Source organism: the organism of the source record quoted next, unplaced genomic scaffold (assembly GCF_019419815.1).
Source record: "Pyrus x bretschneideri cultivar Hongxiangsu unplaced genomic scaffold, Pyrus_bretschneideri_v1 Contig12, whole genome shotgun sequence".
Taxonomy (NCBI): domain Eukaryota; kingdom Viridiplantae; phylum Streptophyta; class Magnoliopsida; order Rosales; family Rosaceae; genus Pyrus; species Pyrus x bretschneideri.
In genome coordinates, this window is record NW_025999413.1 from 1,682,833 (window position 1) to 1,709,610 (window position 26,778).

The following is a 26,778-nucleotide window of genomic DNA, read 5'->3' on the forward strand; positions in this document are numbered from 1 at the left end:
CTAATAAACAGTATAATCACGTCCAAAGATCTTGTAATATTTTCCTTAACTCCAAGACAAAATATTTGCTAAAGCAAAAAATTTCAATTTTTTCCTTAACCGTTTTCCAATCGATTTTGAGAACTTTTACAATATTTGTTGTAAGCCAAAGTTAGAGTTATCTACTCGCACCAAATATTTCCTAAAATTAATTTAGGACATTCCCAAGATTTTAGACACCTACAAATCTCTTTTGGGGCCCCGCTATTAGGTTTCATTATTTCTTTTCTATTTTTGAACTTTAAAATTTAATAAAAAATAATTTCGGGACCTAATAAAGGATAAAATCACATCCAAATGTCTTGCAACATTTTTATTAATTCCATTACAAACTATTTCCTAAAACTAAAAATTTCATTATTTTGACCAAAACTATGAGTAACCCACGTTTTCAATTGATTTTGATAAATTTTACAAAATTAATTGTAAGCCAAAATTTGAGTCATTCTAAGTTTTGAATAGAAACAGAGCGTGAAGCGTGCAAAAAATTTCAGTATATTCATTCAGTCATTTGTCAAACACTTAGTGGGCTTGTTATCGTAAGTTGAACCAAGTTGTGCATCTAACAAACAGATATCAACATATGGCAAAACAATTTGATGAATGTTATCGAGAGAATTTGTTAAGTATTCTCAACATAACATACTGAATGCTGGCAAGATATGCCTAGAAGACATTACCTGAAACATTTGGTGGGCACAAAAAAAATTCATATCAAACATTCAAAGAGTTTTCGGAAGACATTCACATATATATTATTTGGCTTCCGGATGGTCTGGGAATTACTTAATCCTAATGTGCATTTGTCACGGCCAAGGATTTGTTGTCCTGTCGAAGCGACTGAGACTGTCTATTTCCCTAACGACTTCATCTTCATTCCTTTCCCCACCCCCCCCCCCCGCCCCAAAAAAAAATAGTTGCCATAATTCTCATTGATGGTGTCCACTCTAAAACTGATCATGTTCCAGAAAAAACTGGAAACGATGTTCCATGAAAAATATATTAATACAGATTGGAATTGAATTGAATCAGAATTGTCCTTTGGAATCTAATTGAATTGGAGCGCGCAATTTGATTTAAGTCGAACTAGAGCCGGTGATTTAAATTAAATTAAACTGGATCCGTCGATTTGATTTGAATCGAACTAAATCGGAGCCGGCAGTTTAAATTGAATTTCTGATGAATTGGGAGATAACGATATCGTGGTGATTAGTTAGACTCTGAAGCGGGAGTTTAGAGGGAGAGGGAGGAGGGAGAGATACAAATCGAGGTTGAGGGTGTTGTCGTCAGTAAGGTGGGGTGGTTGAGGTGGTTGGCTGACGACACCAGTTGCTTGGGAATCTGATACTCCTCATTTTTATTGTGACAGAAACACGAGTAGTACACCACGTGTTTTTATGTAAGTGGTGGAAAATTTTATTTTTTAAGTTATTAACTTTTTGACACACATATCCCACCAATTATACAAATGTACAACCTCATATGCCGATCACACTAAAAAATCTCTCGTAGTTTGGGGAATTTCTTTCCGTCCGAACACACAATAATCTTTATTAATTAATGAAACATTCTTTGTCAACCAAAAGAGGGTGAAAATATTACTTAGTCTTCTATCACACAAAAAAAAATGATGGGCAATAATGTAATTTCACATGTCCAAATTTTACTATTTTTTATTAAAGCCTCATCTACAGGTGATGTTATGGGCAATAATGTAATTTCACAAGTCCAAATTTTACTGTTTTTTATTGAAGCCTCACCTACATGTGATATTAAAATACCTCCAATATTTAAAAAAAAAAAAAACAACAAAAACCTCAAACTCCCCCATGTTCTTTCTCTCTCCCTCTCTCTTTCTCATTTTCTAAAAAAATGTGTTCATACACACAAGATGTGTAGGCAAATGCTAGTACAACTTAACATAACTTATGTTAAAGTGGATGACATGTGTCAAATAAATAGAAAGGAGACATAGAATGGGACACCATTTTAGGGATAGCAGATCCTTGGCCATTTGTCACTCGCCATATCAAAATATCAGCATACACGTGTCATGAAATTTGTTTTTTTATAAATTAGGGAACCTAACAGTATTTTGACACCTGTACAAGCTTGCGTATTTGGCAATGATGAAAGATGTACAATAATTTAGGGTTGTTGATGAGTATGGCCCAACATAAAAATTAGACATACGATGTGAATTGAATTTTGCACAATTAAGGCGTGACAAGTGGCAATGGCGACGGCCGCATGATGTGTAGCAATTGTGCATGCCTCATGATTTATTATCATCAACAATTCCACCAAGAGGTGGATAAATTTTTTATTGTGTTCGAAATAGAAATACGGCTAGTACATCACGTGTTTTTGTATAAGCAAAGAGAAGTTTTAATTTTAAGTTGTTAATCTTGAAGTATCTCACTATTTATAGAGTGAGTACCATCCCATGTTCTAAATACACTGAAAAATCTCACTAAGAGGTGGAACGTGAGCCCAACATTGACATGGAATTGAGGGAAGAGGATCTTCTCCGGATCCTCTTTATGGAGATCTTATGAATTCTCACATTCTAACTGTTCATCGTACATCGTGCAGCCAGTTTTCATCAGGCACTATTTGTATTTAATTTTAAATTAAAAAAAATTCAAATGATTTCTGACTGCATGATATACAATAAATGATTAAGATGTGAGAATCCCTAAAATCCCTAATAGTTGAATCTGGATGAGATCCAGATCCGGAATGAGACCTATTGTAATTGCACATGGCACAATTTGTGTGTTCCATTTTTACCTTCAGAATTTGTGCGTCCTAACACCTAAGCATGTGACTCTTTTTGCCGGCTGGACGATGACTCACTAGGCTCGACTGTACCAAGGTGACTCCTGAACCGCCATTATTGCTTCAAGAAACTTGAAATTTAAGTTTAGAATTTATTTATTACATATGTAACGTTAGTGAGTTAGATAAATAGTTGAATTTTAATTAACCATCAAATGCGTTTTACATTTCATCGTTATAAGAAGACAAGAGTTTACAGCTCGTCGCATACTCAAACTGACCAAATTTTTAACTCGTAATTTTGTAGCATTGTTATAACACTTGTATCTGGATTGAGTATGTTATGGAACATTGCCAATTAGTTTTTAGGGTACACCCGGTATAGTTGCTCACATTCTAACGTCAAAGAGTAGTGTTATCAAAACCGCTAATAACAATGTTGGCAAAAATATAAAAGCATCTCCAATGGGAACCCTAAATGGAGTTCCTACAACAGTATAGTCCTTACATTTAGAGACAAAAGGCTACCAATGGGTCAAAATAGAAGTCTTCAAAATATCTCAATATATGAACTCGACGGATACCTTAAAGAAATCCTCAAATGCGAGGACTGTATGTATAGACTCAAAGAGTAGGCCCACTGTTGATTTCAAGTGGGAAACAACCCCACCCACATGAGAATGCCTTATCTTTTCGGAATTTTTCTTTTTTGAGAATGCTATACAATAGCTTCTTTATTTATTTATTTATTTTTTTGGTAGTTTTTCTCTACCAAACATAGAAATAACTTTTTGGTTTTTATCAACGACCATAATACTCCAATGAAATATTTTCTCGAAGTTATCCAAAAGCTAGAAGACAAAGGTGATGACTATGCCCGGTTCTAACTTTCTAACTTTTGCTTGATCAAAGGAAGAAGGGACACAAGAAAGTAGAATCACAGTCGGCCACGTGTGCGGGCAAAGATTGTGACCAATCTTCATGTAACCTTACGTTGCCTTCATTCCTTACATGCTCAAACCACATCGAAAACAAACGCCAAAGGGAGTCCCGATAATGACATCAATTTATATCGTATTGGTACACCATTATTCTAGTTTATCCGAATTGAAAGGGATCATTTCTTGATCCCTTCCACCAAATCCACAAAGACCACAAATCCGGGTTTTTGAACTTTGATTCAATCGCCAGGGACGAAGCTAGAGATTTTTATGAGCGGGGGCATCCTCAAAAACAACAAAGTCACAATTAAAAATATCAAGAATTTATTGAACAAAACACTAATATATTAATCCATAAAGTTTTTCATACAATATATTACATTATTCCTCAAATCGTTTTCATGTTTTAAAAGCGTTGCATAACAATATCATCACCAATACCATTAAATATCTCTTTATATAAAAATAATCATGTTATTATTCATCCATTGATCTCTAAATTAGAAAACTAAATTCTAAATTGAAATGCCAAAAACAAATTAATAAAGTAAAGTCGTATAAAATACCTTGTGGAGTAAAATTCTTGTGTTGAATTTTGATAATTGATTACTTGAACTCCAATTGTCTATAACACTCCAAATTCAATTGAGTTTTGGTTAAATGAAACGGGAGGAAAAATCTAGAGAAGTTGAGGATTGGAATTGCTTTGCCGTACGTGGTGGGATGAGTTTTGTATGGATTAACGACCTAGGGTTAGGAAAACGAGGAGGCACAATTAAATTAATTGTTAATTAAATTGTCATCAAGTAGGCATTTGGGATCCAAAACGGTAGACTAGTTTAGCTGCCTACCAATATTTTTAATTGTAGTTTAATTAGGGCTGGTTATTGAGAATTGGAACGCAACCATACATTTTTTTTAAAATGAGTGGGAGCATCCGCCCCCTAGGCCTACACTAGCTCCGTCTTTGCCAACTGCTACAAACATGGGTTCACTTTAAAAGTTATAATAACTTTAGTCGTTGGATCAAATTTCAAAGACCCGGATTTGTGGCCTTAGTGGATTTGGTAGAAGGGATATGGATAGGATCCCTTTCCTACAAAGTTAACTTATTATTTTTGTTATCTCACACTCTCTCTCTCCACTCTCTTTCTCTCTCTAGATTTTGAGCTGCAAAACCAAACAAGCAGCCACAAGCATGAGATCTCCGCAGAGGCTGCAATGGAAGTAAGAAATTCTCTGAAACACAACTTCTAGGGTTTTCTGAAATTCCACACACCTAGTTTTCTAGCTGTATACAAAGTTTGCCGTTTTTGCTCCAATTTATATCAACCTTTTTCTTGTTTTATTTTCATTTTTATTATATATATATATATATAAAGGTAAAATTCAATATATATTTTAATAAAAAAGCAATAATATTTGAAATAAATAAACTTTTAAAAAACAAAAAATAACAGTAAAACAGTGAAAAGAGCCAAATGCCACACGGAAGAGGCTTGCTTTATGAAACAAATAATCAGTGGGATAAATCTGGAGTTTAAATATGCAAACTTTTGCACCCACTTTGTTGCTCTGGGTAAGCAAGGCACTCAATCAATGTTCCTATGTGTGGCTCAAGTTTCGATCTTTTAGCTCCTCCTCCAATGGGGTTTTGTCAATTTCGGGTAGATTTCTGTCAATTGTCTGACACTCCGTTGGCGTAGAAATTGATGCAAAATTTCACTTTCATAGGTGATATCGCCTGCTTAGTTTTGGGAAGTTGGTGCGACTTGTTTGGTTGTTTTGTTAGTGATTTTCCCGGGAATTGAAGGGGAAATGTGGGTGGAAATTTGAGTGAGGAGTGAGGAAGGAAAAATAGTCACTCACCTGTGAAGTAAGGGTAAGACGTACGATAGACGACATCTCCGATCCTCGCAAAGCAGGAGCCTTGTTGGCTTGAGGTCACCTGAGAAAATGCCGGAAGGGCGAAGGAGGAGGGGAGGGATCCAGTTTAGCAAGCTGTACTCGTTTTCGTGTTTTCGCTCTCCTCTCCCTGAAAGTCATCCCCAAATCGGGGAAAGAGGGTACTCGAGGGTGGTGCATTGCAATGATCCGGATCATCCGGAGGCACTTGAGTTGAGATACAGGGGAAATTATGTTTCGACTACCAAGTACACGGCGGCGAACTTCATTCCAAAGTCTTTGTTTGAGCAGTTTAGGAGGGTTGCAAATATATATTTTCTTGTTGTAGCTTGTGTTTCGTTCAGTCCGTTGGCGCCCTTTAGAGCTGTTAGTGTAGCTGTGCCGTTGATAGTGGTGATCGGAGCTACTATGGCTAAGGAAGCCGTTGAAGATTGGCGGCGAAGAAAGCAGGTGAGCATTTTTGCGGTATTGGTATTACTAGTTATTTGAAGTTGTATAGTCAATGTTTGAATTAGGGCTTGATTAGGAACTGCTTTTAAATGACTGAAAGCGCTTTTACAGATTATCTGTAAAGAATATAGAGTGTAGTTGCATTTGAATTGTGCTATAGCTTAAGCTTATTCGTTAACGATATGCAGGGAAGGTTTAGAATATGTAGTCATTTTGGTTGTTGTAGGAGCAATGCTATTAGGAAGTAGCTCGAAATTAATATTTTGGTTGGCTTTTTTTATTTGCTTCTCCTAATTGAATTGGCTATAAATTCGAAACTGTTTCAGGATATTGAGGCAAACAGTCGAAAGGTTAGAGTTTATGGTAGGAATTGTACATTCTACAAGACCAGATGGAAGAAACTCCGGGTTGGTGATGTTGTGAAGGTGCACAAGGATGAGTACTTTCCTGCGGATCTGCTTTTGCTTTCGTCAAGCTATGAGGATGGGATTTGCTATGTTGATACTATGAACCTTGATGGAGAAACTAATTTAAAATTGAAGCATGCATTGGAGGTGACATCCCATCTTCAAGATGAAGATTCCTTGGAAAAATTTAAAGCGGTGATCAAGTGTGAGGACCCAAATGAAAATCTGTATTCATTTGTTGGGACATTGTTCTACGATGGAAAGACTTACTCGCTTTCCTTACAACAGATGCTCTTAAGAGATTCTAAGCTGAAAAACACTGAATATGTCTATGGTGTTGTTGTCTTTACTGGTCACGAAACAAAAGTGATGCAGAATGCAACAGATCCTCCTTCAAAGAGAAGTAAAATTGAGAGGAAAATGGATAAGATAATCTACATTCTTTTCAGTTCTCTGGTCGTGATAGCCTTTACTGGCTCTCTCTTTTTTGGAATCAACACTAGACGGGATATAAGTGGTGGAAATATAAGAAGGTGGTATCTTCGTCCAGATCATTCAACCGTGTTTTATGACCCCAAAAGACCAGCACTTGCGGCTTTTTTCCATTTCTTGACAGCGCTTATGTTGTATGGATATTTAATACCAATATCTTTATATGTATCCATTGAGATTGTGAAGGTATTACAGAGTATTTTCATTAACCAAGATCGGGATATGTATTATGAGGAAATGGATAGGGCGGCTCATGCACGCACATCTAACCTGAATGAGGAACTTGGACAGGTTGATATGATACTTTCTGACAAAACAGGTACACTGACATGTAATTCCATGGAGTTCATTAAATGTTCGATAGCAGGCACTGCTTATGGCCATGGTGTGACAGAAGTGGAGAGGGCGTTGGCAAAGAGAAAGGACGGAGTCAATGGACTGCCTGAAACTGGTGATATATTAGATCATGCTAGTTATAATGTTGACTCTGGAAAGTCAATAAAGGGTTTCAACTTTAGAGACATACGCATCATGAATGGGCAGTGGGTCAATGAACCTCATTCGGATATCATACAGAAATTCCTTCGGGTTTTAGCAATCTGTCATACAGCCATTCCAGTTGTGGATAAAGCATCAGGAGAAATAACCTATGAAGCTGAGTCACCGGATGAAGCAGCTTTTGTCATAGCTGCCAGGGAGCTTGGGTTTGAGTTTTTTGAAAGGACACAAATAAGCATATCATTGCATGAGTTGGATTCTGAAAGTGGGAGAAAGGTTGATAGGTGAGTTCCATTCGTACTTTGACCTGTTTATTTTTACATTCAGTCTCCTTATATTGCTTACGTGGCTGGGAAGCCATAACGGTTACTGCTGATAGTTTCTGACACATATATTTATCCCAGGGAATACGAGCTTCTTCACGTCTTGGAGTTCAGCAGTTCTCGCAAAAGAATGTCAGTAATTGTAAGGAGCCCGGAAAATAAATTACTGCTCCTTTGCAAGGGTGCAGACAGGTTAGACTCTTGAGTGGGCATGCTTAAGGTCCATGTTTGAAGGTGCAAGTTGGGTTTTTGTAATTCCATGATTTTCATTTATCTGTACATATTCAGTGCAATTTTGGAAAGGCTTGCAAAAGATGGGTGGCAGTTTGAGGATCAGACCAAGGAGCACATTCATAGATATGCTGAAGCAGGTTTACGAACCTTGGTGATTGCATGCCGTGAGCTTGGTGTAGAAGAATTTGAAATGTGGGAAAAGGAGTTTGTGAAGGCCAAAGCTTCTGTCACCGAAAGTCGAGATGTACTGGTGGACGGAGTTGCTGACAAGATTGAAAGGGACTTATTTCTACTTGGTGTGACAGCTGTTGAAGACAAACTGCAAAAGGGGGTGAGTATTAAATTTTGATGGTTTTTTGTTACAAGTCCTTTCACTTGAATTAGGTTATTGGGGATTACTGTTATTTCGTCCTCCCTTGAATTTGGAGACTTGTACAATTTGATAATTATGTGAAATGGAAGTTCATATCAAGAAACAAAAAACTAGAGCACAATTTTTATTGAGAAGGGTTTGTTTGTGTTCATGGAAAATTAATTCTGTACAGATATTGTTCTCGGGATGCAGGTTCCTGAATGTATTAGGAAGCTTGCCCAAGCTGGGATTAAGATATGGGTATTGACGGGGGATAAAATGGAAACTGCAGTTAACATTGGGTATGCTAGCAGTTTTTTTGCCTTGATTATATTTTTCTAGTACTTCAATTTTTACGCTTGGATTATATTTTTCTGCAAGTTACAGATTACAAGTATTGTAAATTTTACAGGTATGCTTGCAGTCTACTTAGACAAGATATGAAACAGATTGTCATCAGTCTCGATTCGCCTGACATAAATGCTTTGGAGAAACAAGGGGATAAAGAGGCAGTTGAAAAGGTACAGAATCCTAAAGCAAAAAACCAAGACATTGTTTTTTCCTTGCTTTTTTCTTTTTCTGTGATGTAGTTTCTGAAACCTTGATTTTTTTAAGGCTTCTCTTGCAAGCATAAGGAAGCAAATTGGAGAAGGTATTTCGCAAATTAATGAAGCTAAAGAAAGTTCAAACCAAGCTAAATCGTTTGGCTTGATAATTGATGGGAAGTCCTTGGAATTTTGTCTCAAGAAGGATGTCGAAAAATCGTTCTTGGAGCTTGCAATTACTTGTGCTTCTGTTATATGCTGCCGCTCTACGCCCAAACAGAAAGCTCTTGTAAGTATCTCGATCATGCTCATGAGCATATCCATTCAAATTATCTAAAGGTTTTTCATAAGGCCAGTTGCCGACATCAAGTAATCTGATAGACCTACGAAATATGTGCAGGTTACGAGATTGGTAAAACTCGGAACAGGTAAAATAACACTTTCTGTTGGTGACGGTGCAAATGACGTTGGCATGCTTCAAGAAGCTGATATTGGAGTTGGCATTAGTGGTGTTGAAGGGATGCAGGTAACTTTATTTTCTCTTTGTGATGATCTGATTATTACGGGGTTTTTACGAATTTCAAGATACAAACTCGGAATATTGGCACTCCTGAAAGTGAGATAGTGAACGTGTTTGTCTATAACAGTATTTACCAAATCAGTGTACTTTTGAAAGTGAGAATAGAGCATGCATTTGTCTACAACACTATTTACCAGCAATTGTTTGTTTTCGGTGACCAATTGCTCTCAGACATATAACTTGCATATTTTATACTTAAGACCCTTGTGATTCCGTTTAATTTGTGAATGCAGGCGGTGATGGCAAGTGATTTTGCAATAGCTCAATTTCGTTTTCTGGAGCGTCTCTTGCTTGTTCATGGGCACTGGTGTTATAGGCGCATATCAATGATGGTAAAATATGTCTCTTATAATTGTCACAAAAAAGAAAAAAAAATATTTGAAAAGGAAAGCAAGCAAGAGATTTCATACCCAGTTGACATTTGGTTGATGCAGATATGTTACTTCTTCTACAAGAACATTACATTTGGGTTTACTCTGTTTTGGTTTGAGGCCCATGCTTCTTTCTCTGGTCAACCTGCTTACAACGATTGGTACATGTCATTCTACAATGTCTTCTTCACATCGCTTCCCGTAATTGCTCTTGGCATTTTTGATCAGGATGTTTCAGCACGGCTATGCCTCAAGGTATACAATATTTCTCTTTTGTAGAGCTTATATAGGATGTGAGGCCTCGGCTTTGGTATGTCGTCATTCCATCTTAAATGATGTTCAATTGGTAAACTTCAACTCTAGTAGCATGTGCTTTAATCGATCAGTAAGAACCAAAAGGCATATACTTATCTTTTTGGCTCGTCACAATTCTTGTTTATTTCCGTCTTTTTGGAATGGATTCTTACCGTTCATGCTCTTGTTCTGTTGACAGTATCCCTCTTTATATCTAGAGGGAGTGGAGAATATCCTCTTCAGTTGGACCCGGATACTTGGTTGGATGCTTAACGGTGTTTTGAGCTCCATAATTATCTACTTCTTCACCACCAATTCCATGATTGGCCAAGCACTCCGAAGAGATGGTAAAGTAGTAGACTATGAAGTCCTCGGGGTCACAATGTACTCGTGCGTAGTTTGGGTTGTTAATTGCCAAATGGCACTCTCCATCAACTACTTCACTTGGATCCAACACTTCTTCATCTGGGGCAGTATCGCCTTCTGGTATGTATTCTTAGTGATCTACGGCTCTGTCTCACCGAGTGTATCCACAACCGCACACAAAGTTCTCGTTGAAGCCTGTGCCCCAGTCCTCTGTATTGGATGGTCACCCTTCTCGTTACCATGTGCACTTTGATGCCATATTTCTCGTACAGGGCTTTCCAGACACGGTTCAAACCAATGCGTCACGATGTAATACAACAGAAACGATTAAATGGCTCAGACAAGGAGACTTCCGGCGAATTGCCTCTGAGAGTCAGTAGCAAACTGCAGCACCTGAAGCAGAGATTGAGGGAAAGAGAGCTGTGAAGCGCGGTCCCGGGATCGGACTTGTGTACGTGTAATCAGGGGATGGTTTGGTTTTGTGAATATGTTGTAGATTCAGGACTTTGTAGGTTTTAGCCATGTAAAGCTGATACGTATATCATCAAATTATCAAACAAAAAGGAAAATCCCAGTGTGGCAAAAGCTTAAAGTGAATGGAATGAAAATTATGAGTTGAATTTCAATTATGGAGTATATTAAAGTAACGGGCGACGTAAAATAAGAAATTAAATTTATGACTTCCTACTTACTGGAGAAACAAACCTTCAACTTATAACGCGTTTTAATAATCAAATTGGTTTTCATTATGATTCAGGTGAATTAGTAACTGTAGACATCGAAATTTCAGTGAAATAAATGTTAACCAATGTATTAAAATTACAACATTTATTTATTTCACCTACATCACACACTCATTTCACCTACAACTTCCATTTACTTCACCAACCTCACACACTTACTTCACCCTACCAACTCCATTTACTTCACCCTACCAACTCCATTTACTTCACCTACAACATCCACTTACTTCACCCACCAACTCCATTTACTTCACCCACCAACTCCATTTACTTCACCCTACCAACTCCATTTACTTCACCTTACCAACTCCATTTACTTCACCCTACCAACTCCATTTACTTCACCAACCTCACACACTTACTTCACCCTACCAACTCCATTTACTTCACCAACCTCACACACTTACTTCACCCTACAACATCCATTTACTTCACCCTACCAACTCCATTTACTTCACCTACAACATCCACTCACTTCACCAAAAAAATGGATGGTGGTGATTCACTCTCAAAGCCTATAAATAGGCTTATCCATCAAGAGGAAAGGACACCAATTCACAAATACATTTCTCTACTCCCAAATTGGAAGAGAACACACCAAAACCTTGAAGCCTTAAAGTTCTAAAGCTCTCAAGCTCTCAAGAAAATCCCGAATGATCAAGAAAGCACTCTTGGTTCTTCGTCAAATCCTCCTTCAAGATCAAGCCCCAATGGCCCTTGAAAAATTTCAACCAACTCAAGATCAAGCCTCGACGGGCCTTGAAGAAAGTGTTCATCATTCATCATCCGTTCATCCTAAGATCAAGCCCCAACGGCCCTTTGGATCAACAACCTCAACAAACCCACAGACACACAAAAGACCAATTCACAAAGACACCAATTCACAAATACATTTCTCTACTCCCAAAATGGAAGAGAATACTTCCCACACATCCAAAATCCTTGAAGCTTTGAAACTCTAAAGCTCTTAAGCATCCAACCCCCAAATTCCCAAGAATCCCGAAGAATGGAGAAAGCACTCTTCATTCTTCATCAAATCCTTGAGGCAATCGTTCATCCAAGATCAAGCCCCAATGGCCCTTGAAGAACTTCAACCATTACTCAAGATCAAGCCCCGATGGCCCTTGAAGAAAGTGTTCATCGTTCATCATCCGTTCATCCTAAGATCAAGCCCCAACGGCCCTTTGGATCAACAACCTCAACAAATCCACACATCCAATCGTTCTTCAAGATTAAGCCCTTGAAGATCCGCTCATCCATCAACCTTCAAGATCAAGCCCAAAAGCCCTTGAAGAAGTCCACACAACCATTATTCAAGATCAAGCCCCGACGGCCCTTGAAGAAAGTGTTCATCGTTCATCAACTGTTCATCCTAAGATCAAGCCCCAACGGCCCTTTGGATCAACAACATCAACAAATACACACACCAAAACCTTGAAGCCTTAAAGTTCTAAAGCTCTCAAGAAAATCCCGAAGGATCAAGAAAGCACTCTTCGTTCTTCGTCAAATCCTCCTTCAAGATCAAGCCCAACGACCCTTGAAAAACTCCCACCAATTCAAGATCAAGCCCCGACGGCCCCTTGAAGAAAGTGTTCATCGTTCATCATCCGTTCATCCTAAGATCAAGCCCTAACGGCCCTTTGGATTAACAACCTCAACAAACCCATACACTCATTCTTCAAGATCAAGCCCAAAAGCCCCCTTGAAGATCCGTTCATCCAAGATCAAGCCCCGACGGCCCTTGGATCAACAAACAAATCCACACATCTATTCTTCAAGATCAAGCTCAAAAGCCCTTGAAGAAAACCAACTGTTCATTCAAGATCAAGCCTCGACGGCCCTTGAAGAAAACCAACCGTTCTTCAAGATCAAGCCCAAAAGCCCTTGAAGATCCCCTTATCCATCAACATTCAAGATCAAGCCCTGAAGGCCCTTGAAGAAACTTCCATCAACCTTCAAGATCAAAGCCACGAAGGCCCTTGAAGAAACAAACAACTGTTCATCCAAGATCAAGCCTCGACGGCCCTTGGATCAACAAATCTACATCTTACGGAGATCGAATCAGAGGACCAAATTTGAGAGATCGTAACCCCAAAAATCATAAACACAAAAATATTATTTTGTGCACGTATTCTTGTTTCTTGTTTCAGAAATTTTTCGTGTTCACAGTAACAACTTATGAACTACTGTCATTTATATTTCGATTTTCATTACGATTCAGATTCCAACTCCTCGCCAATTTAATTTCTTCAATTTTGGTTGTGAATTAGTAAACATGTCAAAGATGTCTTTTTAGACTTTTTAGCAACAACATTTTGCACGGCGAACATGAGGAGCTTTATCATCATGCTACAACGAGTGAAAGCGGAGGAATTTTTCGATATTAAGATATAAGGGAACGTTCTTCGTTTCAGGCATCAATCAATCACGTGCCACTCTGTCATTGTCTGATTTTTTTGTTAGAACTTTGAACATCGTCACCGGCGCCAATAGTTGCAGCCATTAAAAGTAGATTAAAGCCAGCAATCGCAGCCCATGGAGTGGAATATTGCAATATGAATTAATAAATAATAATACCATAACTAAAATGACAGCCGTTATGCATATATAAATATTTGATTAAAATGCATGGTGATTACTGCAAATCTTATCCCACTAATTTAACCACCCACTAGTTTGTTTTGTAGATCAGCATCAACAGTAAGAAGAGAAGAGATTCTCCGGATCTCTTTCATCAAGGTCACCGGATCAAGTGATTTGGGTTTTTGAAATTTTATCCAACGGTCCACCTGTTTTGACCTCTTAAAAGCTATAATAATTTTTGACCGTTTGATGAAATTTCAAAAACCCGGATCACTTGATCTAGTGACCTTGGTGAAAGAGATCCAAAGAATATCTATTCTCCATTAAGAAATAAAGATATTGATTAAGCAGAGGTAAAAGTTTAATCCACGTGGATAAATTACATTATATATTAGTTTAAGGATTAACACTAATCCCTGCTTAAGCGCAACTCATTAAGACGTATGGCAAATTGGCATGCTTCTAATCTGCCTGGCTGGGATGGCTTTGCATTGTTTATTGAGATGCCCCAAAGTGCTAGTCTGGCAAAGGAGAAGTCAATGTGCTTTTGCTGTTGCCATGTACTTTTTAAATAAGCACTTTTCACGAACTGAACACAATCTCTTTTTTCTATACATATTTGGCAAATGGGTTGTTGCGGCCGCACTCGGAGGATCTTTCTAGAACGTTATTTTAACCGATTTTATGATTATTTTTGGGATCTCGTGGGAAGCTGCATTTTTTCTTTAAAAGACTGAGGAGACTTTGACATTCAAACGTTTTTTATGCGTGCCTGGAAGCAAATACAATATTTATATGTCATTTAGTATTACGGTTTAGTACTACTCATTTTCACTTGTAAGTGATAATCACAACATATACATCAATTTTGTTTTTGTGCAAGTAATCATAGTTGACGTATAGTATGTAAGTTTGTCATTTATAGGTAAGGATAAATGGATTCTTAATTATAGAGTAGAGCTTTGTAAGTGCAAAAACATGTTCGTTGTATGTGGAGCTCGCTTTTTGGGATAAGGGGATGAGGAGCTAGGACCCTAAAACCCGGGAAGAGATCCTCTCCGGATCTTTCCCACCAAACCCATAAAGTCCACTCACCTGGGAAGAGATCCTTTGTTACGACTTCTTTTTTTTCAAATTTTCAAAATAATAAGATTTAGTGGATTTCTCGCCACGTAATCTTTCATTTGTATAATACTTGCTCGAACTGGATGATGATGTCATATAATAGCAAAGGATCTTTGTGATCGGTGTGTATAGGCCGTTCACACACCAGAGACGTATGCACAAACGTATATATACATGATATATAGTGTGCTGGCGTATGTATGTACGTATGTTTGGGATGCTTAATTCATTGAATTGATAGAAAAATTACTTAATTAAACAAATAATTTATATATAAACCCTCAAAAGTACAACTACTGGTTGGCATTTTCGTCCTACACACACACACACATATATATATATACACACTGATATATAGTGTGCTGGCGTATGTATATACGTATGTTTGGGATGCTTAATTAATTGAATTGATAGAAAAATTACTTAATTAAACAAATAATTTATATATAAACCCTCAGAAGTACAACTACTGGTTGGCATTTTCGTCTTATACATACACACACACACACACACACATATATATATATATAAATCACGTAACTCGCACTTGGCATGGTTTTGTGGCTTCTTGTGCTCCATGGGAAAGGAGGATATTTATTTTCCTGGATTTAGGCCAAATTGCATAACAATAATAATAATTGAATATTGCTTCTAGAACAAGCTTAACTATCCCATTACTTAATTGGCATCTCTGTCAATTATCTACGGCCACGCTGTTTTTCCTTCTAGAAGTCCACGTGCCCCCAAGAGGGTGGCATCTGAGATTCGTATTTGAGTAATGTTATTCATACCATGTTTTTATATCATATTTCTATACCACCTTAGATGATATCTGATGTGGACAGTCGCATTATTTGAAAAATTTACAAAACCCAAGAAAAAAAAGGAGAAAATTTTTTCGTATACCACAATCATCATTTAATTAACTAGTTTTTCTTAATCATTAGTTTATTAAATAATGAACTAAATTTAAAAATCTGATTAATTTAAATGATGTGGCTATCCACATCAAATGCCACCTAAGGTGGTATGAAAATATGGTACAAAAACATAGTATGAATAACATTACTCTTCGTATTTTATATTCTAAAGCACCAAAATAAGACATCAAACTCAAGTGTATAAAAAGAAGAGAAATGTTAAAGAGACAACTTTCTCAATACACTCTCTGCAACCTTTTTGGCATATGTTTTATAATGTCATCACAAAAATTCGTATTAAATCATGAATAGTAGAGAATTCATGTCGAGCCTTAATTTGAGAGAATTTCCTTTAAATAATTCTACATTTCTATTCAAAGTAAAAAAATTGTCAAAATAAAATCTCAAGTTAAATGAAAATTTTACAAACATCTCATGAAAATTTATTTGATTAAAATTTTTTTTTGTGCGATTAAAAGTAAAATTAAAATCTCACGGAAAATATCAAGTTTGTAATAAGTTTACTATTTCTTTTTAGGAAAACTAATGAAAAGAGTTTGAAAAATTTAAATTTTAACGATAAGGACAAAATAAATGAAGAAGTGAATAGTATTAGGATTGACTTTTTAGTATAAAAATATGATTTTTCATGAAAGTGAACAGTACTGGAAGCTTTTCGTTAAAGTTTCTTTTTTTTTTTTGTTCGGTTAAGCATTCCGAATCACCAACCTAATTGTGGTGATTTCTTTCCATTTGTTTTTTTTTTTGTGTTCGGATGCTGTGGAGAAATTTTTTAGTGTGACCATTACTCGGGATGGTACACGACGTGTTATTATACAAATGGTGGGATATATGTGTTAAAAAGTTAATAACTTAAAAAATAAAAATTTTCACCACTTATATAAAAACACGTTGTGTACCCTCCGTGTTCCGGTTATAATGAAAAATTTATGGACCCGACTTCTCTGCCCTCACAGTTCTCATACACTTTCATCCCCTCCTATTTTGTGTAGTCACGATTAAGTCACATCATTATTTTATATTGATTTTTTTATAGAGATAATAAGATAAAAAGTAATAATAATATAAAATGTTGACATAACTTAACCGTGATCCAAGAAATAGGAGAGGATGAGAGTGTAGGAGAACTGAGAGGAAGGAAAAGCCAGGTCCAAAATTTATCGATGCTGTGCCTTTTGCTGCTCCATCTTGCCACCGCGTTCAGACACGCGTACACGTGCAGGAAGCTCACATGCTGACGTGGGTGTAATTAAGAATGTGAACAAGGAAAGTTAACAAAAGTATCTCCTGCCTTTTAACTCAACACGCTCTCAACTCAAATTACCGTTACACACTTAGGTGATAAATTATTTTACGTGTTGTAATACAAATAAATAATTAATAAGTATATTTAACGTTTAAACTTTCAATACATAAAATAGGCCTAAACATATTAGGTTGGGAGTATGCTATTTACATATCTCATTTTACTTCTCACACACTCTTGATCATTTCTATTCGTTGATCTTCTTCAATTCATCCGATTCGACGGTCGAAAATTAAAAAAATATGTGTGAGAAGTAAAATGAGGTGTGTGGATATCACACCCCATTAGGTTTACCAAAAGCAAAACTATTTTTATTAGCAGAATCGCTAGTAGACGTAGATTTTATTATTACGAATAGAATAGATGGAACATGACAGGTTGATGACATTCACGCTGGAAAACTTTCCTTCTAAGCTTCCACCAATAATATCACACCTTCATTAATTAATAATTAAGTATGGCAAACTTGCTTTTTATATCTTTCAACTTAACACGGTCCTATATAAAAGCTTAGTGCCATAGAGGGAAACCCAATCGCCACAACCGCTAATCCTCAAACGCACCAAAAACGTCCAGAAACAAAATCCTACGACGAGAAGATATGCAAAACGAAGACGATTTCGAACAGGAATTCGTCTCTCCCAGCTTCAACAGCTACTCCACCGACAAACTAGCGGATGTCGCCGCCAAGGTCTGTCGGGAATTCGACCACCTGAATTTGCTCGAAGAATCGAAGTCCGATCAATTAGGGGACCATAAAAACGACAATGAATCCGCCGCCGACGAGGAGGAGGAGGAGGAGTTCGAATTCGTGTCGTTTCAGAAATCAGCCGACCAGGTTTTCTTCGACGAACACCAGATCGGCCCCGTTTTCCCCGTATTTAACCGCGACCTCCTGTCGGATAAAGGTCAACGCGATCCCCTCGCCGGCGGTCGGGATAATAAAAAGGTGGAGGAGGACGATGATGGTCTGCCGTCGTCGTCCTCATCCGACGTGGACGAGCTGGAGGAGGTCCCACCGGGGAATTACTGCGTGTGGATGCCGAAAGCCGCGTCGGGAGAAGCGCGTGGGAAGTGCAAGAAGAGCAAATCCACCGGGACTTCGTCATCAAGGCGGTGGAGCCTCCGGGATTTGCTGCGGCGGAGCAACAGCGAAGGCGGCAAGGAGTTGGTTTTCTTGACGCCTTTGTCGTCCAGCTCCAAAAAAGTAGAATACAACAAGGAAACCAAAAAGAGCTCCGGGTCCGGAACCGGGGCGGCGTCCGCGTCTGATGTGCCCAGGAAAAAGCCCAGTAAAGGTCCAAACGCGGTGTCGATGGCTCACGAGGCGTTCTATGTGAGGAACAAGACAGTGGCGAAGGACGGGTATAATAAGCGGCGGTCTTATCTTCCGTACAGGCAGGACCTGGTGGGGTTCTTTGCTAGTGTGAACGCCATGGGCAGAAGCTTTCCCCCTGCTCTCTGAAAATCTAATAGGAATTTAACTATTATTTAACTAAATTTTGTTTTTGTTCAAGCAAATCCTAGTTAGTTTGAGGGTTATGCCTAATTATTTACACAATTTTTCGTTTTAATTTTGTATACAGGTTGATTAGTGCACTGAAAAAGTGTGTGTGAGTTTCAGATTAAAAAACCTATGATGTATGATTTGAGCGATTATTAACTGTTGATGTATATATATTCACATTTGTTCTTTTATTTTCTCGTATAAGACGTCATCTTTTTAGTGTGCCTAGTTTAGAAGTCAATTTAATCAGGTTTCATATCATTTTCTACCCAATAATGTTGATGTCTGGATCAATTTAATTAGGTTTCATGTCATTTTCTTTCAAAATACTTTCAAACAAGTGTTAAATTACCCAAAAATATATGATTCCTCAGAGAATAATTTACATTGTATGAGTCCCGTCAGTACGCCTTATGTTATTTTTGGAAGTATTTTTGCTCATCACCATTTAGTGAATAAGATGGTAAATATACACCACTTTAAATGATGATGAGCAAAAATGCACTCGTTTTTTTTTTTTGTAAACCAATACGAGTCCTTTTCGTCCAGTTCATGGTTAAAAATCAGAAGGTGAAGGATCTTTTCGGTTTTTTAATTTGAAAAAAGAAAAAGAAAAAAAGAGCACATTTGTCCAACTATGCTGCTGTTATTTTCCAATGGAAAAGCATTGTCTCCGAATCTTCTTTGTGGGAATTAAGAGATCAATTAATTATATTCATTCATTATATATTGTGTGATATGTTTTCGTTAGATATTATTTATATTCAATTTAAAATTAAAATAATTTTTAATTGTACAATTTACGATGAATACACATAATTTATTGATTCCCGAATTTTCATAAAAAGGAGCCGAAAAAAATCCTTATCCTTTTCCTGTTGCACCACTTTCTTGCCCAAAATTTGGAAAAATACGAGAAAGTAAAAGTAGGAATCGTTCAGACTCAAATCCTGGAAATTTTGTGGCAGTGGGAACAGATGGAAGTTGACACATTCTGATCAGTCCAAATCTGCCAGGTGCTGAGCTCAAGCCTCAAACTGAAAGCCGCCTTATGCCTGCCTCACTTAAAGAAAATTTTCAGTGTGTATTCGAAAACACAATTCGATACAAATATCATAATATCATTGATTGAAAATTTTATTTTGTAAGTTTTTAATTAATTGTACTACATTAGGTATGATGAATCGTGTTGTTACCATATTGAAAAATCTCTTTTGAATCATCATCAATAATTGTTGAGATCATCATAATTATAATCATGCTGAAAAATCTCTCTTGAATCATCATCAATAATTATTGAGATCATCATAATTACCAAGATTAAATGGTTGGTAGTGTTTGGCTTCATAACAAAGTGGGTGTCTCCATCGGGCGTTGAGTGAGGGAAAAGTGAAGCGACTGTCTCACAAAGCTTTTAGCCCTTTGATTATCTATTTTTTTGATAAAATTTTCGGTAGATCTGCTTTATTAAGACACCTTTACTAAAACACAAGCACATACTTACTTTTTACTTTTATGTATTATACAAATGATGTGATGGAAATTTTCATATTCAAGTTCTTCTCCTTCGTGAATTACTGGTTGCCAATCTTCTTGAAATTCAATCATTTTTTTAAATGATTGAAAGTTTTTTTAGGTAAATTGTTTTTGAGTTTTAAAAGCACTCGAAGTGCTTCTTGTAATAAGCACTAATTCTATGTTTTTTTGTATGAAGTACTTCAAGTGTTTTTTTTTTTAAGGTTTCACGCTTTTTTTACTAAAATTTGATCATAAAAATAATTTCACCGGCCATACTTTTAATCATTTTAAAATACCTTTCAAACGAATCGATGGTTTCAAAATATCCTTCAATAAATCAAAACATGGACTCCTTTCGATGTGAGTTGCTAGATGGATAGATAGATGTGAACTTGATGACATAAAGAAGAAATAACAAATGTGAGTACAAAATTAGTTGGGAGTGTGGGTCAAGCTGACTTTATTTCAGAAACTTCCGAGTACCAAATAATAAAAAGTGTTATTTTTGTGATCAATCCGAGGAAAGAAATCAGGATCATGCTTCGATAGAGGAGTTTGAACGAAAAGACTATGATACTGTTCACTTTAATGAAAAATCATATTTTTACACTAAAAAGTCAATCATGTTACTATTCACTTTACCCTTTATTTTGTCCTTATCATTAAAACTTCAAGTTTTCAAGGCATTTTCATTAGTTTTCCTTTAATTTATATGCTCTGAAACCCTTTGATTTAATGTTGATCAATTCTAACATACATACACATAAATTTGTTCCACTCATTATTTGGTGGGAGATATTTTTCAGCGTGTCCTGAACACGAGACAGAATATTACATTTTATTAACAATTAGAAGAATATTTTTTTTAAGTGTTCTTCAATTGTATAATAACATGGGATGTTCGGCTCTTTTATTACAGTTACAGTAAAAAATTTCTCATTTGGTGGTGGTGGTGATGTCATGAATTGTTTCTTTATTAAATAAGTTCTTCATCAACTATCTTCTAAACCAAGTAGACGTATACGGAAAGAGATCCTCTCTAATCTCTTTCCCCAAAGTCATCAAATCAAGTGATCCGGACTTTTAAATTTTGATCCAACAATAAAAAATTATTATAGTTTTTAAAAGTTTTTACTAACTTATCTGTTTTTAGCCTTTGGATCAAATTTCAAAGCCCATATTACTTGATTTAGTGACTTTAGAGGAAGAATACCTTTATGTGTTGAGTGTAAAAAACCTTCTTATGACATTCTGAAGGGGTGTTAGCATCTGTTGTGCGTGTTACGATAACTTGTTCATCTCAATTGATTTTAAAATAAAACTTTAACTTTTTTTAACGAAAATAGCGCTCATGTCAAAGAAAAAATAATCTCATATTCTCAAGAATCCGTGTTTTTAAACTCTCAACCCTATTCTCCTAGATCTCAAGATCTAAAAAATTATAATTATTTCCTGTTCAATCTTACTTCAACGATAAATGATCATTTAATTCTTTTTCTTACTTTCTTTTTACCATTAAATAAATATGAAACGGTGAAAACCACGATACTCAGAGATCCCGGAGTTTAGGGCACGAGACCATATAAACCCTAAGCTTAATTTGACGCCGCCGATATTCGTGGCTATTATCGCGGGAACAGAAAAAAATAAAAAACGAATAAAAATCTCGCGGGAGCACGTACCCTGCTTCTCCTAACTACTTCATACTAAAATTACAGAACTACCCTTCCAGCGGTCAACGTCATACCTTTCACGGGCACCGATGGGTCCAAACTTTCTTCACACTCATCCACGTGGCACTCCAGATTGTATGATGAGCTGGCACGCTCGTGACTGCCCACGCTTCAGAGAGTTCACTGGAACTGGATAGAGAGAGAGAGAGAGAGAGAGAGAGAGAGAGAGAGAGAGAGAGAGAGAGAGAGAGAGAGAAGCTTCTCGCTCCAGCACAATCTCGGCAACAAATTCTAACGGTTTGAATTTCCTCAACGGGAATAACCGTCACCGATTCCTCGGGAAGAAGAAGATGGCGACTCTGCAACTTCCGGGTTGCAGAGCTATCGATCGCTCTTCGCCTCCGCCGTTGATCAACGACTCTTGCTCTTCCTCCGCGTTTTGGGGACGACACGTGGCTTTCATCACCGCCCGTCGTTCCTCGACAGAGAAGCTCCGGTCCTACGGCGGAGCGTTTAGGATCGTGGCGAAGTCGAGCGGTTCGACTGCGTCGTCGTTCAAGATGAACTTGAACGAGTACATGGTCACTCTCGACAAACCGCTCGGGATTCGGTTCGCGCTCTCCGTCGACGGCAGAATCTTCGTCCACGCCATCAAGAAAGGGGTATTTCCGTCATTTCGTCTTCATCCCTCTCTCCATTTCTCTCTCTTGAACAAAAGTTCAGAGCTTTTCATTGATTGATCGATCGATCGATTTAATTTTTATTGAATTTGATATTGCAGGGGAATGCGGAGAAGTCCAGGATAGTAATGGTGGGCGACACATTGAAAAAGGCCGGGGATTTGTCCGCCGGCCGGCTCGTTGAGGCCACCGATTTTGGTGATACACAGTGCGTATGTCTTTTTTTTTTTTTTTTTTAATTTTAACGAAAAACTGTCATTTTAACGAAAAATCATATTTTTACACTAAAAAATCAATCCTGATACTATTCACTTTACATTTTATTTTGTTATTTTTGTTAAAACTCAAAGTTTTCAAGTATTTTTCATTAGTTTTTTTTTTCCTTTCATACAAACTATATTCTACTTTAATTTAAATGAATATAAGACTACGGGCTTGGGTGCATAGATGTACATCTGCTATGACTAATGTGATTACGCCCACGTCTGCACGCACGTAGTATGTCAATAGCATTTTTCATCCCGATTGCATAAAATTGAAAAAGAAGTGTGCCCAAATTTCGAAATTGGTTCATGAATGTGTGTTCATTTTTGTTGTTTATTTTTTATTTTTTTCAGTCTTTGGTTTCTCCAGGAAGATGCTGAAGGAGAAAACAGGATCTGTTAGCCTGGTTCTTGAGAGACCCTTCTCTCCTTTTCCAATTCAGCAACTGCTTCTTATGAATGATCTCGATAATCTGTTCAACAGAGGTAGAGTTTCTTTTGCAACTTGGAACAAGGCTGTGCTGGCTTCAAGTTTGCAGTCATCTCCGGGAACCGGTGGGAACTCTGGCTTTGTTACGTTCTCCTCGAAGTTTCTGAAACCACGAGGATGGAATTATTTGAGTGACCAAAATTGTCATATTCAATCACAAATGCAGAAGAATACTCTTGCCCAACCCCTGAGCCAGCTTGCTTGTATTTACGCTGAAGAGGAGTCCGGAGATGGAGAATGGACTCATGGGAACTTCCCACTGGATGAATATGTTAAGGCACTGGATCGCTCTAAAGGCAAGCTATACTATAATCACGCTCTTGGTATGCGCTACAGTAAGGTGTGATGTTCATCAAATTCTTCGACTATAAACGTGCATTGAAAACTGGAGAGTGGATAAGATATGTTCGTTTGATAGTTCATATGAGTTACAGATAAATGCTCATTTGTTATGTTCATATGTCAGATTACTGAACAAATATATGTTGGATCATGCATACAAACAGAAGATGATGTGGCGGTGTTGGCGAATGTGGCAGTGAGTTACTGCTATACTATATACACATTGTATCAACTTCTTTTCTGTGTCTCTCTTTAACTGCTATGAAATTCTTCGTGCAGGGAGTTACTGCTATACTGAATTTCCAAAGTGGATTTGAGACAGAAAATTGGGGAATAAATTCCAACGCAATAAATGAGTCATGCCAAAAGTTCGATATTCTGATGATCAACTATCCTATAAGGTAACGAAACAATCTGTGCGCTATTCTATATCGATGAACAAAATTTATCTTTCTTTTGAAGTCACTTCAAATCATGGAGGTTGTGCATTGAGTTTCAGAAATGGAAATGAGTTTCTGAAAGTGTCAAAATGTAATGCTTTAAACAGCTCACTAACGAGGCCTCATAAAACTTCTGAACCTTTTCTTTTGCAGGGATGGAGATTCTTTTGATTTGAGGAAGAAACTGCCATTCTGTGTGGGGTTATTATTACGCTTATTAAAGAAGAATCATCGTGTGTTTGTTACTTGTACAACTGGTTTTGATCGGTCTCCTGCTTGTGTAATAGCATACCTACACTGGATGACTGATACTTCCCTTCACGCAGCTTATAATTTTGTCACCGGGTTGCATTTATGTAAGCCTGACAGGTTAGCATCTCAACCATCCTCTTTTCTTTTGAGTTTTATACATTATGAAAAGGAACATGTTAGCATGAAAAAGTCATTTATTGTGAGGGGATCGCAAATCCTCGCTGTGACTGTGACTTGTTAAAAAAAAAAGAGACTTTGTCTGTAAATAATGAAAGATAACCTTGAAATTTCAATGCAGACCGGCAATTGCTTGGGCGACATGGGATCTTATAGTCATGGTGGAAAATGGGAAACATGATGGACCTCCAACACATGCTGTGACATTTGTATGGAATGGACAAGAGGTAGTTGACAATTTCAGTTTCAACTTCAATTTGCTACGTATACTTAGCAGTGATATTGATCATTGTATAAATCTGAAGGGACAATGCAAGAAATTTCTTTCTTGATGCCTTACTTGGCATAGGACTAGATCTGTAAATAGTTTTAAGAACGTAGTCTTTAAGGCATTATACCGCTCTGTTGTTGAGCAGTAATAGAACTTATTCTGTTTCTGTTTGTGCTTCCTGATTCAGTCTATCTTGTTTTACAGGGGGAGGATGTAACCTTAGTTGGAGATTTCACTGCAAACTGGAAAGAACCAATTCGGGCAACTCATAAAGGTGGAACCCGATGGGAAGCAGAAGTCAGACTTTCACAAGGAAAGTAAGTAAAAGTCATTGTGTTATTTTGTTTATTATGATTAGAATCAAAATATGAGATCTAATGCCTTCGATGAACTTGTAGTATTGAATATTCTATCAAGCTAATGCGTTGCTGCTTGTTAATCTTTTCAACTTCTCATAGACTAGCTAATCTTGAAAAATGTCGCATGATGAGTTTATCTAAATTCATTTTAAGCAGTGATATGATGATCGTCTGCAGGTATTACTACAAGTTCATTGTTAATGGGAATTGGCGGCATTCAACATTGTCCCCATCTGAAAGGGATGGAAGTGGGAATGTCAACAATATAATCATTATTGGCGATACTGCCAGCGTGAGACCTTCTGTTCAACACCCGCAAAAGGTCAGTGCACTAATATGCATTTCTTTTTTTGTCGATTGTGTTCTTTTCTTACGAATTTGAGCAAGTAGATTAGACCATTGAACTTGTTTTCTCTTCCGGTAAGCAAAAAATTGGACTTGTATGCTTTTCCCCCTAAATGACACTGATGGATGATGGTTGTTTTGACATTTTGCTGTTTTAGGATGTGAATATTGTGAAGGTGATTGAGAGGCCATTGACAGAAAACGAGCGCTTCATGCTGGCAAAAGCTGCTCGTTGCATTTCATTCTCAATATGCCCGATTAGACTAGCTCCAAAGTAGGTTGGCAAGTACACCATACCGCGATCTGACGATTTTTCGAGGCTAGAACATACAGATCATGCAAATTAGTTTCTGCTGAGTCCCTAAAATAAAGACATTTTCATAAATGTAGCATGATGCAATTCTTGAGGTTGGTCTGTTATCGATGCCTTTCATGGGCCTATATGTTACTGATATCAATAAATTTGTTTTACAGAACTTGCACACTATCCTTGGAAGGCTTATGTACAAACAACCCACGTGATGGATGAAGAAAAAAGCCACAATGGTTGGCGACGCCAAAAAGGCGGTATTCTAAAATAATCACCCGATGTTAAGTAGATAAGTTAAGACATGACGATGCGTGATAGGCTTTTCATAACAATATGATTTCATTGCTTGATTTACAAGTATATATGTGAGATACAAGGAGATTACTTGCAAGGAAAATATTATCCCAAAGATAAGATTACACAAAATAATTAGGCTTTGCAAGAAATTAGGGGTTGATCAGATTTGTCAGGATTTCGTCTATCAACTGATTACATTGAGAAACTTTTCAGTGTACCCGAAACAATACACCACAAGTCATTATATAAGTGGAGAGGATTTTTATTTTTCAAGTGTCCCTCCACTTATAATAACAGTATAGTGTATCATCTTGCGACTCAGACATATTGAAAAATCTCTCACCACCACATTGGCTGGGAAGCGGGGGCCAACGTCAGCATATGCCATCTAATCTAAAGTATGCCGGAAATATGACACAAGGATGTCGACACATTGTTAATTAGGAAATGTCGACACAGTGTTTGGTTAGAAAATGTCGACATGTGTCATAACGCAATCGGTTTAAGTCACCGACAGAGCTTTTATAAGAGTTTGCATCAACTTATCAGACACTCCCACCCTTCTCTCCCACTTCTCG

General features: G+C 37.2%; 3 protein-coding genes across 5 annotated transcripts; all 3 read left to right on the plus strand.

The window, feature by feature from the left end:
* The first annotated feature begins 5,256 nt into the window (after positions 1-5,256).
* On the plus strand, positions 5,257-11,204 carry LOC103926930 (probable phospholipid-transporting ATPase 8). Its single transcript, XM_009335808.3, is given in 12 exon segments — positions 5,257-6,116; positions 6,443-7,797; positions 7,918-8,028; positions 8,125-8,401; positions 8,636-8,724; positions 8,835-8,943; positions 9,038-9,256; positions 9,368-9,493; positions 9,781-9,879; positions 9,982-10,173; positions 10,412-10,772; positions 10,775-11,204. Coding segments are annotated over 12 exon segments (3,567 nt in total). The 5' UTR covers positions 5,257-5,717; the 3' UTR covers positions 11,005-11,204.
* Positions 11,205-17,877: 6,673 nt separating this feature from the next.
* Positions 17,878-18,741, plus strand: LOC125474197. The gene has a single exon (XM_048577633.1). It carries the CDS (start codon positions 17,878-17,880, stop codon positions 18,739-18,741), a length of 864 nt encoding a protein of 287 aa, XP_048433590.1.
* A 3,437-nt stretch (positions 18,742-22,178) lies between these two features.
* LOC103926927 (phosphoglucan phosphatase LSF1, chloroplastic) lies at positions 22,179-26,310 on the plus strand. 3 transcript variants are annotated; one of them, XR_007255881.1, is made up of 11 exons: positions 22,179-22,636; positions 22,756-22,862; positions 23,288-23,747; positions 23,874-23,945; positions 24,029-24,150; positions 24,343-24,558; positions 24,740-24,845; positions 25,094-25,206; positions 25,426-25,570; positions 25,752-26,001; positions 26,068-26,310. XR_007255881.1 is itself a non-coding variant. In XM_048577859.1 (11 exons), exons 1-11 carry the CDS (start codon positions 22,325-22,327, stop codon positions 26,120-26,122), a joined length of 1,824 nt encoding a protein of 607 aa, XP_048433816.1. In that variant the 5' UTR covers positions 22,179-22,324; the 3' UTR covers positions 26,123-26,309. The 3 variants fall into 3 exon arrangements, 2 of the variants coding, with proteins under 2 accessions (XP_048433816.1, XP_009334080.2); XM_048577859.1 differs by having other exon boundaries at positions 25,752-25,867; positions 26,068-26,309; XM_009335805.3 differs by lacking the exon at positions 26,068-26,310 and having other exon boundaries at positions 25,752-26,061.
* The last annotated feature ends 468 nt before the right edge of the window (positions 26,311-26,778 follow it).